The 14570-nt window shown below is 46.2% G+C and overlaps 2 protein-coding genes across 2 annotated transcripts; one reads left to right on the plus strand and one right to left on the minus strand.

Moving 5' to 3' along the window:
* Positions 1–692: 692 nt before the first annotated feature.
* On the minus strand, positions 693–10861 carry LOC119461977 (palmitoyltransferase ZDHHC2). Its single transcript, XM_049655139.1, has 3 exons — positions 10777–10861; positions 6544–6770; positions 693–1535 (listed from the first exon to the last, which is right to left on the minus strand). The coding sequence occupies exons 1-3, from the start codon at positions 10822–10824 to the stop codon at positions 1067–1069; spliced, it is 744 nt and encodes a 247-aa protein (XP_049511096.1). The 5' UTR covers positions 10825–10861; the 3' UTR covers positions 693–1066.
* An 808-nt stretch (positions 10862–11669) lies between these two features.
* Positions 11670–12206, plus strand: LOC119461979 (palmitoyltransferase ZDHHC20-like). The gene has a single exon (XM_037723338.2). It carries the CDS (start codon positions 11670–11672, stop codon positions 12204–12206), a length of 537 nt encoding a protein of 178 aa, XP_037579266.2.
* Positions 12207–14570: the final 2364 nt, after the last annotated feature.

Genomic DNA, 14570 nt, shown 5'->3' on the forward strand with positions numbered 1-14570 from the left:
CTGCAGTGGTGGACGCGTGCGGACGGGCGATAGCAGTCCAGTATCCGACGTTGCCGAAACCACCCCCGTACCACCAGTCAGAGCGGATATCGTCCGCGCGGATTGATACTGCTCGGACGACGAAGACACAGACATTCCCGAGGTCTCCGCCGCCGTGGCGTAGCCGTCCCGTTCTGGCGGTGTCGCCGCCTGCTTAGGTTTCCCGTGATCGATAGTCGAGACGTGAGCGGCGCCGGACGGTGGCATAAGGTCTACGAAGGCGGTCTCCATCGACGGCGCCACGACCGGGAGGTCTCTCCCAGGGAGGGCAAGTGCCAGTTGCCGCGTACGTCGCCGTAGCAGTGGCAAGATGGCGCTTTCCGGATCCGGGTAGAGTTTTGTAGGGAAGCACACTCCGTCCCCCGGAGTGCTGTGCACGGGGAAGGGCCATAGAATGACGCTGGGGCCAAAAACCTGGAAACAACGGCGGGCACGACGATGTCAGTGAGCGCAGCAAAAGTGCTACCTCCTTTGTTAAGTCGGCCTGGGCTGCGTAGGCACGTTAAGGTGTTTACAACTGTTCGGGGCTTACAAGTCTCGTAACACAGAAAGATGGTGAATCGGGTTAGCTAGCTCAAAGTTATTTGAAACGCAACTACAACAGCAAGGTGACAAGAACAAGAAAGTAAAGCAGGACAGCGCTCATGTCGCTACTGATTTTTTTTTATTCCGACAAGTGAGATTTAACCAATAATCATGCATACGTGGCAAAGCTGTAATTTGTCGTAACCAAGAAAATAAAGGCGCAGAGAATTGAGCTCATCACCGAAACGCTAGTGCGATAGTGTTACTGAGAACTAAGAAAGGTTTGCGGAAGCTTACGAATGAAAGAACCGTTAAGAAAGGGTTTGTCGTGTTTCGCTTCATAGTCTTACCTTCCTGTTTTCATAGCGGCACACGCTTCAGACAACGTCAGTATGTGTTGTGAAGATCGTTCGAACATATTACGAAGTTAATGTGAACAGGACGCAACTAAAGCAGCGCATGCCTCCTGTTGCGGCTTGTAAACAGACCCCTTAACTCAATTCTACAGGCTACGGCAACTGTTCAGCAGTATTCTTAGCAACACATACTTATATGCCTGAATTTCATAACTTGTTGTTCTAACGCTTCGCCCTTCATTCAACTTTGTTACCTCGGCAATGTTTTTGCGAACGCCGAGGTCGAACGAGTCGAGCGACTCGACGAAGATGAAAGGGCGCATGGTCTCCAGCGTGGTCTCGTTACGGCACAGGATGCGCACGTGGACGCCGAAGAAGCCGCCTATGAGAACCGTGAGCGCGGTGCCGGCCAACAACAGGAAACCGGTGTGAACCAGGACGCCCGTGGACATTCCCAGCGCGCTCGAAGCGTCCAAGGCGTACGACGAGACGGTGACGAACGTGTACGACGCCAGCACCACCACGTAGAACAGCGTGAGCAGGAAGTACTTGTAGGTGTTGAAGCCCACGCAGTTGTTAAGCCAGGGACAGTGGTGATCCATCTTCAAGATGCACCTGCGTATCGCCAGTGATGCCGGTTAGGCACTATCTTAAGTGTACTGATAACGCAACATTACGCAAAATACGTGCACCATAGATGCTCAGTTTTGTACTTGGCAGGCAACGCAACGGAAATCGTGCAAGTAGTGCATCCGTAGAAGTGTCACTCCACACGTGTCTTATCTACAACGCTTACTGCGGAATAATAATTTCATGGGTTACAATTTGTGGACGCAAGGTTGCCTCAAATGACGTAATATTTGCACCCCTCCGTGTTCTACCAGTACACGACCGTGTATTATGTTTTAGTCCACAGTGGAAGCGGTTAGCTGCGCGGCCGCTTGACACAGAGACGTGTTACTCCGCCCTCATTCGCCGGTCAATTTAGGTTTAGATATGCGACGCCTTCCAATTAATAATTACTTCATATGTCGCGACATAAAACTAGGAACCTTAGGGCCTTGTGACGTAAAACTATTCCAATCTGTTTTTATTTCGACCTTTCGACGTCAAGGTTACGCAACCGCTGACACAAGGATCGGCCGGTAACTCGCCGCGCTGTTCAAACAGCTCAATCAAACCCTCGACTCGTTTATAGGAGGTCATTTTCGTGTGCTTTCAAGGCGAATAGCATTACTTGCATCGAGAGCTCCTTCTTATCTAATTGATTGACAAGAGGCGAGGAGGCTGTGGAGAGGATTTCGGTGGGGCTGAACTAGTGCATTGAAAGTAGTTAACTGGATGAGGAAGGTGGTGTAGGCGTCTGAGATTGGCTGGCTTCCCCTTGCCTAGCTTGCGGTGGCTGGTCGAAAATCGCGGCGGTGTGCAACGGAAGATTGAAAATGGCGCTAAAATGGATCTTCAGCGAAGAAGAGTTGGATGAGCGATGTCCTATGTGTTTTGACTGGGCTCAACACTGTTATACTGCCACGCAAAAAAAAATATTATACATAAATAAATTCATTTTCCCCTGCAGGTCCGAATACCCAGTGCCAGTGATCAGCAGGCAGCGATCTTCTATTCCTTTTGGAATGGGGCAGTCTTCGGCTATTCGAAAAAAAAGTTCAGCTTGGTTTGGCGTATTAATGCATCTTTAACGCGTGCACTTTACTTTGACATGCTGAGTTATTGCGTTTTTGCGACGTCGCGTGACAGGCTAAGAGGGCGCAGACCAAAAGCTTTTGACCAATAGAGGAGGTCTAATGGTTTTCTTTTGTTCAGTCTAATCGTGCATAATCAGTGTTTAAATCTCATAGCAGATGGGAGGTTTTCGCGGTTTTCCTGACTTCGCGTGACAGACAGGCGAAGTTGGGGTGGCCCGAAAATTTTTTCTACGAATCGTGGAGAAGCAGTTTGGAGTAGGTTTACCTTATAGCGCCCTTAATGTTACATCGAACCAGTTGACACGTATGCCTGTATTTCTTTCGTACTTGAGGCCCTATATTTTGGTCGCGAATGCAGAATGTGAGAGAAATCCCTCTACCCTCAGTAGCGGTGCCTACTAAGCATGACGCGGAGTATAACAGAGCGGGCAACGACCTCATCAGTGTTCATTGAAGTACAAGATAGGTTTATGTTAAGAAAGATGATAACCAGTTTTTAGCATTGCACAGAAAAAGTTTCGAGATTTAGTTGGCCGTTGAAAGCACTGGCACTAAAAGATCACTATGTGACGCCAAGAATATACTTTTGCTGTTAAGAAGTGACGTCGACGTTCAACAAAAGCAGCGAAAATGCTGCGAACACTATAACGAAGAGCTCAATGGCAAGAGTCAGAATCACTTGGGTTTAATTGAAGATCTCTCTATGCCAAAGCATTTGTCTTCTTCTTCTTCTTTATGGGGTTTTACGTGCCAAAACCAGTTTTGATTATGAGGCAAGCCGTAGTGGAGGGCTCCGGATTAATTTTGACCACCTGGGGTTCTTTAACGTGCACTACAACGCAAGCACACGAGCATTTTTGCATTTCGCCTCCATCTAAATGCGGCCGCCGGGGCCGGGATTCGATCCCGCGACCTCGTGCTCAGCAGCGCAAGGTCGTGGGATCGAATCCCGGCCCCGGCGGCCCGGCATTCGTCAACAATACTATCTTGCCCTTACCGGTGTCTGAACAATAAAGCTTTCCTGCAGCCGTATTCACAATCCTTACTTTTCTGCTCCGAGCTTATGACATTGTCCACCTTAAACATACCCATTTGCGTCGCATTGGACAACACATGCGCGTCACATAAGAGAACGCGAGAGTCGTCCCTGAGTCAATTTAATTTTCTGTATTGTTTTACAGTGAAGTTGTACATGACTCGAAACCTGGGATTTCTTCGTCTCTATCGACAAAACAATCGACAGAAAACAATTTCCCGAACTGAAGCAAGAAGTGCTTATCTCCATTGGAATTACGGATGCAAGACGCACCCCAGTATTCGTTTTAATAAAGAGAACCACAAAACAAGTGTCAAAACCCCGTAACAAATGACAAGGCGCGTTCGTACTAGGCGAAGCACGTAGCATTCGCCGGATGCATTTCCAGGTAAACATTGCGGTTGCATGAGCTGCAGTGTCCGGGAAGCGGTAATTGTAACATAAGAAACAGGAGTGACGTCACTACAGTTTCATATGCAAAAGACGAACCCGCCTAGCAACTGATTTCATTTGTATCATGACTTGTATCATGAGTTCATAATGGAAGAGTTTGTTTGGTCTCATGTCCTTCACCAATCCAAGTCAGCCAACCACAGTACACAGGTCGTGTTTAGATTTAAATTTAGCTACGAATCTCTCTAAAGTAGCAACAGAAAACCTCAGTGTTTACCACAGCAATCACAAAGCAGTTATCAATACTGTTTCAACGAATTGAAGTTTTGGTACAGTGAATTTAATTATATTGCTGGCAATTATTTGATATAGTCCATTGCTCAATCATTCAAGGCTACGTCACATTGGTTCTTCCTCTTTCTGGGGTTTCTAGTCATATCACAGCTTCGCTGACCAACCACTTTCACGGCGTGGATTGGTGGCTTTTTTTTACGATAACAATAACGAAAAGTTTTGGTCAAGGAGCAAGTAACGCAATTGGCTCCACAGAGGCTTGCCGTTTGCCATTTTTATTTACCCCTTCCTTAAAATAAAGGCTTTATTCATTCATTCATTTACAACAAGCTGGAGAACACATCGACGCTTCTGATGCAACAGACGGATACTTCGACGTTTATTTTTTTCCAGGTAAGGAGAAACAGCGAATCGTTATGGCACACGGAATATTTGCAAGGACGGCCAGCCAATGAAAAGCCTTTGCGAAGGACATGTTTGTGCCCTTGGATAATTAACTCAAGGGCACCTGAGTTAGTGCCTATAATACAGGGCGCATAAAACTCTTCAGGACTGCAGCTTATGGGCATGTGTTGCACTGCCATTGAGCGCGAAGAAAATGCCATAGGAAAAGTTGAATTGACATATAGGCGCACGAACACGGTGTCTTCTTTTGATATTCGAGACACCGTCACTTCGTGCATGGTTCTGCCGTTATCGCTTAAAGAATGCATCTGACAGAGAATCGTTACAGCATTATAGCCCATTGGTGCAGCCAAAATATGCAAGAACGTAAACAAGATCTTCAAAGCTAGCCCTTCGGCAACGCTCTTATCCATGTTTTGTAAAAATATAGTTCGGAACTGCGCTTCAAGTATGCGGCTCACTGTGAAAAACAATTCCGAGAATTGTAGTTATTGCGTAATTTCATACGTATCTTTCTGTGAGTGAGTGAGACAACTTTAATAAATATCCTGCAAATTGATGGTCTGGGTCTAGGCCGCGCCGGGGGCAGCAGAGCGACCCTGTCTCTCGGTAGCTTCCCGGGCTTGCTAGATGGCCCAAAGTTGGTCCTGAAGATCAGAGCTAGTCAGTGCGATTCTCCACCGCACCCTTAGTTCATCCGGGGGGACTGCAATTCTCCTCTGAACTATTTCACAATCCCAGAGTATGTGCTCTAGGGTGGCTCCTCTATCATTACATAACTTACATTTGGCCTCAGGGTATAAATCCGGAAACATGCGGTTAAGATGTACCGGGTTCGTGTAAGTTCTGGCTTGAAGTCGCCTCCAGTCAACCCCTGAGACCTGTTTTGGGTTAGGAGGTGGATATATACACCTCGACTTTCTGTAGAATTGGGTAATGTCACTGAATGAGAAAAGTTTAGCCCTATCCATCCGTTCCATCTCCTCCTCGGCCAGTGCCCCCCCTAGTCGGGTGCAGTTAGTGAGCCCTCGCGCAACACGATGGGCAGACTCGTTAAGGTTTTGGATTCGCAGTCTGTATGGGCTAGGAACCAGATTATTTCCTTGTCGTAACATTCCTCAGATGATAGAAGTTTCGTTTCACTGCTTAAAATTTTTGCAGCTTCAGCTGATATGCGTATCTTTCTTTTTTTTTTAGCAGAGGCGCACATTGATAGGCAGCGTTAGTTGTACTTCTTTGTTTAATACTTTGCATGGCCTGAGTGGCCATGCAATGTGTTAGACAAAAATTTTTGGGTAACCTTACCAGGAAATATAGGAAGAGGGTGCCAAGAGGCCTTCCCTGCACACAGATTCTATGGTAATAAAAGGCAATAGAGTTAAAGGCGGGTAGCGAGAAGACGCTAATGATCTGACGCCCAACGGTAAATGTATCAAGCACTGCTAGATTTTTGGGTGGCCTTCGGGGCCCGGGCCACCCAAGACCCCGGGTCAACGCATGCCGCCACTACTACTGCTCTGAGAAATTTCGGGGTGCAAGTTAGATCATTATTTAACAATATGTAATCTTCACAGCAATGATCTCTGCTTCACCTTTTTGTAAAGCATAAGCAGACTTCACAATCAATTTTTCTGGAGGAGTGACCAAACGCTATTAGTACTGGAAACGGGGTCAATGGTGTCACCCTGGCCGAACTTCAAGCCACACTAGCACGACGTTGGGTCTAGATTGGTCCTACTTCATAAGCTTCTGGAGAAATATGGCACATTAACCATGTCTCAGGCATTCGTACCTCCGGCAGCAAGAGCAGTGGTGGCTGCGGTCAGGCTTGACGAGTCCACACTGTTCGCAGTAGCGCACGCTTCCGTCAGCAGCGCGCGTCAGGATACCTCTGTTGGCGCCCAGTGCCTCGAGCAGTTCTTTTTTCTCCTCGTACGTCTTGCTCTCCTCTATCATCCTGCGGTTCACTGCGTTCACGTAATATCGCGCTGGCACGGGCGGGATAGACGCAGTGACCGCCTGCAACGCAGACACAAGCACACGTGCTTCTAATTGCTGCCCAATGTCCCTGGTAAAGAGAAGGTTGGCTTCATGGTTTTACAACAGGAAATGTCCTGACTCAAAGTGAGATGAAAAGGACGGTGCTTACGTTGTTCATATCGCTTTTCTAGTGCAGGCAGTTCTTACGCCCACCTTTTAAAACTCATGAATTACCAATTTGCTCAGCTTTCCGTCGTTCGAAGGGAACACTACTTTCTTGGATCTGCTTAAGGCTGCAATGATTGTTTTGAGTGCCACAAGCTCTCACTACGCAACAGTGAATTTATTTGTTTACTACAGTCGTGATGTTGTTCCTTCGTTGCTTTGGTTAACCTTATGTGCTAGTTGAAGTTACGTTCTTTACCTTACAATGACCTAGGTCATATGCACAAGGTATCAATACAAAACGTGAAGTTAATGAACGGTAATTCCGCAGTGTACTATGTATACTATTACATTTCACTTATCAGATGAAAAAAAAAGACAGAATATGCACTCGGTTAAACAAAATTTAGTTCCTGCCAACACCACACTCTGGTCCAATAAATCCCATCGGCTAACCTAGTAAAACTTCTGTCCACCCTAGCTTATGCGTCCTTGCTATGCCGCACGCGACCAATTCTGGACGAACCTAGGTTGTTCGAACCTAGTATAGTTGGTCTTTTGAACGTTAGCTATGAAAAATAAATCAATAGTTTAGAAACCAATTTAGAAACTGCAGAAACCCCTTCAAAGAAAAATTGGGCAAGCACTGCATCCTCGTTATGAAACGGCGAAAGAGAGAAAATTTGCCGGCAGCGCGAACACTTCGTACTTCAGCTTTCTCTGGCACTTCCTTAAGTGTCTTTTGTTTCTTCCGATTTCTCACGAAGTGAATTTAACCGAACGAATTTGTTTTCGCTTCCTTAATTCTTCCTAGCCCTATTCGCAATACAAGTGAATTTGGTTCTCGCAAAAGGCTTCCCAGCAGTGCCTTACCCGCAGGAAGGACCATAGAGTAAGCAGAAGGATCAGATGGAAGAATGCCGACAGCGAGACGCGTTCTGCGTGGTCCGCGACCAGGACCGGGAGGAAGACGTGCACGTAGGCGTAGTAGGCCCAGCTGAACCCGCCCAGGGCTATGAGGACCGGCAACCAGCTGGAAAGCGTACCACGACGGTGCAGAAAGCCGATCACAGCAGGCATCGTCATCTTCTTCTACTTGCCTCGGCCTTGTTTCAAGCAATGGCTCCTACCCGCTACAGGTCATTGGCCAATAAGCAGGCGGCGTTACAAATGTGTTGTTTTAATAACAAAATATATCTTACAGCATTAGAGTACAAGTGATACATCAAAGGAATTGCATAAAGACGAGAATTAATACAAATTGTATGAGAACATAAACGTAATTTAGTAATACAACTTCACGTATTGTTTCTCTTGATAAGGTCGTTTCTATAGAGATGACAGGCGAGATCGCCTTAAATGTCCCCTAACCAGGGCTTATTGCAAAGTCTAATCATACACTGGAAGTAACGGGACGCCGTCTAGGAAGCGTATTACCACAATAATTTTTTCGAATTTGTTCATTATTACATGATATACGAGAAACTGGAATGTCACTTTTCCAAGGTGCTTTGTAGCAAACTTCACGGCCAACGTAGGCATTCTCTCCTTCTGCTTTGACAAGCTTTCACAAGTGACATTTCTTCCCCACCTTCTCCCATACAAAAGCCGAGGGACCGCGTTACGTTTGCGTCACAAGCCCCGCTTCTTGATTTTCTTTCTCATTTTTTTCTGTCTTTTTGGTCTTTTTCTTCTTGCTGCATGGTGCACTCCCAGTGGTGGTATTGCGCGTTCTGCATTGGAAGATTTATCGTCATCACGTGCCACAATCGGTGGCGTTGCAGGCAGTGCGTCTTACGCAGAGGCATTTGTGCGTGTGACCTTGACACTCCTGCTGAAATCAGAAATTCTTCGAGAGGAAAAGAGCGCGGACCTGGTTTTGATTTTTCACCTTTTTTCGCATTGCAGCCAAAATAGTCATGGCGTGATCTGGGAACCACGCTTGTCTATTTACAATTCCCAAACCTGGTGAGGGGCCTTTTAAAGGCAAGTCAGCAGCCAGATACAGTTATCTGCCCTGACACTTATTATCTGCAAGTATGCCTCATAGCAAATCGTGTGGTACAGTGGTTGCTACCAAACCAAACTATAGGACTAGAAATATGCAACAAAGACTATACGGAAGTTGCCTTGTTTGGAACTGCAGGGATCGAAAAGTAGTTGCAAGGCAGAGAGCTAAAGTGAATCGTCTCGCATTACTTTCAGTATACGCAAGAATTCTGATAGCGGAAGAGGTGCAGAAGCCCACTCTTGCTTATGAATGAACGAAATGATGCTATGGCAGTGCAAAAACAGTAATTATAAATGCCATATTATACTTTTGGCGCCGTATTGTAGCACTCACGAGTCCCGCCGCTGTTTCCAACGACGCCTCTTTAGAGAGGGTTATACAGGTATAAATTTGCGTATCAAGTCTGTGCTGGAGTAATTCTCATCCGATTCTAAACTGCATCTTCACATTCTCTGCAGAGCTATATCTGCAGTTGTCTCAACATCTTGTAAACTTTGAATATGTAGTTTACAGGCTCTCGTTGTAATGCACACTCGAATGGCACTTTCGTGATGTAAAAAATAACTTATGCCTGCGAATGAATTGTCCTATTTTCTTACTTTATTTTTATTTCTCTTGCAGCAGCGACAATGACGCAATACGAGCTTAGGTGTTACCAGCTCTTGAAATAAAATATGCTTTGATTGCTTTTATTTTTACGTTTGGATTACTTAGAGAATCCGGTACAGTCGAAAAGGCATCACCTCATTTCTTTTTGCAATGTTCAGCAAGGCCATCCTACAAATCTATTCCTGCTCCTCTCTATGTTCTGTTGTTGCTAGGTCGAAAATATCGCTAGACGTGCTCCCAAGCACGGTTGAATATTAGACAAGCGAAGAAGAAGAGGAAGAAGAAGCAGGCTCTCCATGCAAGCGGTCGTTGACCGAGCACCGGAGGCTCCTCGACCAGGTCCGCGCAGTGACTCCAGACGTCTCCGTTCTCGGCTAGCACTTCTGCTCAACTGGCTTCCACTAGCGCTTGTTACGGGTCTCTTCCTGTGGGCCTACTACGCCTACGTCGTCGTGTTTTGTGCATCCGTGGTCAACGAAAATGCCCTGAAAGCCACCGCCTTCGGCATCGGATTTCACCTGCTGCTCTTTCTCTGCCTGTGGTATTTATCATCTTCGGATTGTCGAATGCATATATAATTACGGCTTGTTACGGTAATCACTGCAGTTTACAGTGATCATCACCGCTCGCAATGTTGCCGGGACAACGCGCATCCAGTAGCAGTGGACGGGAAGTCGCGCAAACTTCAAGTCATGTACCATTTTTCATGCCACGTTAAATAGGTCATATTACAAAGACAAGTATTTCACTGTTGCGTTACGGCAAGCAGTGATTCCCAAATGTGATAGGCACTGAAGTAAGAATGCATCACATCACGCAGCGCAAGCTACCTGCAATAAATGCGTATGCATCTAGCAAATGGCCGGAAAGCAAGAAATTTTCTTTATTATTTAGATCTCTAACCTGAAACGCTATTTTGACCAATGTCAAAACCTGCCATATTGTCAAATTTGACACTTTTCTTGGTGTGATTGGCTGTTTTTCTTGTTCTGATTGAGTCACTGCACACCTCTTTTACTGGCTCAAGAAGGAAACGTTTCGGAATCTGCCATTGTCCGAGATAGCTACTTGTCGTCCTGCATTTGTATACTGCACGAAAATGCGCAGGTCGTACGTGCAGACCACGGTGGCGTTCGTGGCACCCATACCACCGCTCTTTCGGCTGACCGTAGGCGAGCAGCAGGCACTGGTGAACTGCCACAACGAGCGCACTCGCCGAAGCGTCCTCGACGTGATGGCCATTGAACGCGGCGTGCTCACCTTCGGTGCCGATGGCTGCGTGCGATACTGCGAAGACTGCTGCCTCATCAAGCCCGATCGCGGCCACCACTGCTCTGCCTGCCGAAGGTAGCGCCACGCTCATGAAGGACAGCTGAAAACAGCAATCATTAGGGATAATTAAAGGAAAATGCAGTACTTTATCTTCCGGACATTCGCTAGAAGATAGTGCATGGCTAAGTAATTGTTGGGAACGGGTATGCAGATGCGTAAACCACTTGGAGAAGCTATTTATTTAACTGTAACGCCGGACCCACTTACAAACATTTATTGCACCCACGGGACCACTATATAGACTTCGTTTAAGCGCGAAAGAACACTGACGGTGGCAGAAGAAGACAGGACAAGCGCTTGTCCAGTCTTCTTCTGCCACCGTCCGTATTCTTTCGCGCTTAAACCAAGAATATGTTACCGTACCAACTCGCCAAACTATCCATCCTTTTGCGCTATATAGAGCCGTAGTATCGTCACTCCGGTTGACGGGCGCGGAATATACGTTACCCTGTTCTCTTCCGTAAAACCCAGCGATCCGCTAACAGGAATTACCGCAAGCGCAAAATTCAACATAGCTTAGTGCTGAAGCACGGAAAGAAATGATGCAATGGACGATCCCAGCGTCAGCACCAATAGAATCACGGTTGGTCGCCCTCTTCCTTCGTAGCTCATCGTTCTTCGTCTCCTCTGTCTGCCTACATTCTTGCTTGTCTTGTGGCATTCATTGGAGTGTTCGTGGTGCTTTGAATGTTGCTTGCAGCTCTGCTGTTATTACAGCTGTAAATTCAACTTTTTGTGAAATGATGGTACGCTCCGTTATCAGAGTTAGCAATTTAATGAGAGCCGGAGGGTTTGCTTCTCTTCACAGGTGCATCCCCAAGATGGACCACCACTGCCCCTGGTTCAACAACTGCGTCTGCTTTAGCACCTACAAGTTCTTCCTGCTCACGCTTTTCTACGTGGTGGCTCTGTCGCTTTTCGGCGTCTTCACCACAGGAAAATACGTGATCGACATGTGGGTGACCGCGCGCATGACACCGTCGACCTTCCACGTCACTTTCCTGGCGGTCTTGGGGACTGGGCTGGCACTGGGCCTCGGCGCTTTCCTGTGGCACCACGTGTCCATGGTCTTCAGTAACGAGACCACGCTCGAACACATGCGTGCCCCCATCTTCCGAGACACCGACGACTCGTTCAACGTCGGCTGCTGGCAAAACTTTGTTCAGGTTTTCGGGCCCCGGATGTCGCTGTGGATGCTTCCCGTGTTCACCAGCGTCGGCGACGGGGTCCGATTCCCCACAAAGCTGCATCCCGTAGTCGGCGCGCAGGAGTGCGAACAGCGCTCAGTAGAAGCCACTTACTCCACTGGCTCGTCCGTCGGTAAATTGTCGACAGCAACAGCCACTGTGATACTTTAGCCGAGCGTCGATAGTGTAGTCCTGCTAACATTCTTATTCAACGCAAGTTTCATCGGACACTGTAGATAACCGATAGTTTACCTTAAAAGGGCTATCAGACTGCACGAGTAAGGGTACGTAATATAAATGTCTGTTTCTTGCAAGCTGTTCAAGTACGTTTCCTACGTTTGCAACATTTCCCCGCCGGCCTTGAACGGTACCTCACTGCAGTGAGCTTTAGAATGCATCACGTTCACTGCGCTTTAAACAGCAGACTTCCCTAAGCTATCGGTTTTTGCGAAGTCTGCCTCAGTGCGACGTCACAGCTGGCCTGAGAGCTGCTGCGAGACATCTACCACAACTTTAATGCAGCAATATCTTCCTGTCTGTAACCCCGCCCGGTGTCAGATGAGGCTGTTATCAGGCGTACTCCCGGGTGTTGCAATGCACTAAAGTAGTTTTCTGGTTAAATTACGGCGCAGATTCCATAAAACTTGCGCAAACAAGAGCCGCAGACGCGGCTGCATTCCACATAGAAGACAAGTGCACACCATTAAGTGCCATTTTGTTCGTTTGCGTCAGGCATGCAAGCGCACGAAACGGTTGAATGACTACAAGAATGAGAGATGCAAACTTTAATTCAAACAAAGCAAAAAAAAAAGGAAGTTCCTGCAGCTCACAATAGCTATTATTTAATACAGCATCCTTTGAAGCTACGTGGCGAATACTATAACAGCAATTTAACTTTTATCTGCATTTTGCTATATTCATCTCATTCTTAACTTAATTATCGGGTGTGAGACATAGGCTAAAGAAGCAACAAGAACAACAAGAAAAATTGTTTTTCTTGAATGAAAAACTACAGCAGCAACAATAACCGTGGCCCATCACGTGGACTCACCGGCCAAGAAATCGCAGAGGCACTCCATGTAGGGAAGTGAGCGCAGACGCAGTTCATTCCGTAGATCAATATTTAGTTAGGATAAGGCAGTGTAGGATAAGGCAGTTAGGATACGACAGACAAACTTGACGTAGGGGACTTCCGTTTGCAGTGCAGGCGCCTATTGCTTCTATGCAGGGTCCGTTTTTTTTTTTTTTTTTTTTTTTTGCATATCCATGAACTTACGCAAACAACCATATACACTGTGTTTCACTTAACTTGGACCAAACCTTAAAAATATGCAAATACCACTTAGCAGGACAGAGCCAAGAGAGAGAGAGAGAGAGATAATAAACTTTAATCCAAAGAGCACGCGAGCGTAGGTAGCTCCTCCGCTCTGCAGTGGGTGGTCCCCTCAGTCCAGGAGTCCAGCGGCCTTAGCTGCCCTTCTCGCTCGATTGACCAGGTTGACCTGGTCCGTCGAGTCGGACAGACAAACATGACAGAGCCAATGTAATGCTGTTTATCGTGGCTTGGAGATACTCAGATTATTTTTCGCATTCTGCCTAATATGATGGTTAGTCTTGATTACTTAATCAACTTCTTAATTATTATAATTGGATGAAAACTGTCAATAAGAAAATTGTAGAGCAACATGAAAAACTTCCGATGCAGCTTTTTGTTCCTCAATACATGCTACATAAAGGATTTTTTCCGAGCGTGAAAGAAGCCCGCGAATACACGCAAAGTGCATCGAGCGGCCAGTCACGCGACAATTTTGCGTGTAACGGCGAGCGTCTTTCACGCTCGGAAAAACACTTTTATGTAACATTTATTGAGCACTAAAAAGCTGCATCGGAAGTTTTTCATGTTGCTCTACAATTTTCTAATTGACACTTTTCATATAGTTACAATAATTGAGAAGTTGATCATGAATTTAGACTAATTATCTAATTAGGCAGAATGCAAAAATAATCTGAGTATCTCGAAGCGACGACAAACAGCATTACATACGTTACATATCACATTGCATATTTTTAAGGTTTGGCCCGAGTTAAGTGAAACACTTCGTATGCTATATACCTTGACGTGAGTGATGAAGCTTTCCACGAACCTTTTCTCTGTTAAGGTTGTGTTTCCTGAGAACTATCGTTTTCCCAATGTGCCGCTCAGCTCTAAGACATGTCCGTTAATTTCTGTAATGCCTTAATTGTAACAGTATGCACGTAAAAACAGTGAAATCCTAAGGCGACGATAGTTCGCAGATTTTGCCATGGTTGATACAAGGACGAAGTGTATTTGCGTGCTCATAAGAAAGTTTAAGAATGTGCACGAACAAAAGTACTGTAATTATCACCTATCAGTGATCTCACACAACATTCTTGAGTTCCATTCTTTTCATCAATACATCTTCGAAAGCATACAGGCTATTACCGAACAAAAAGCTACTGGAAGAGATTGTCTTAAACCATCGCATAACCCATTGCAGACGTGCTATAATATAA

This window comes from Dermacentor silvarum, chromosome 8 (assembly GCF_013339745.2).
Source record: "Dermacentor silvarum isolate Dsil-2018 chromosome 8, BIME_Dsil_1.4, whole genome shotgun sequence".
NCBI lineage: Eukaryota > Metazoa > Arthropoda > Arachnida > Ixodida > Ixodidae > Dermacentor > Dermacentor silvarum.

Excerpts from the sequence above, each read along its gene's own strand:
- LOC119461977 (XM_049655139.1), bottom strand. The coding sequence starts at position 10,824 with ATGAGGCAGCAGTCTTCGCAGTATCGCACGCAGCCATCGGCACCGAAG. Across the intron at positions 6,771-10,776 it reads CGCAGCCATCGGCACCGAAG|GCGGTCACTGCGTCTATCCC; the intron begins GTGAGCACGCCG and ends TCTGCGTTGCAG. Across the intron at positions 1,536-6,543 it reads CACTGCTCTTGCTGCCGGAG|GTGCATCTTGAAGATGGATC; the intron begins GTACGAATGCCT and ends GGCGATACGCAG.
- LOC119461979 (XM_037723338.2), top strand. The coding sequence starts at position 11,670 with ATGGACCACCACTGCCCCTGGTTCAACAACTGCGTCTGCTTTAGCACC.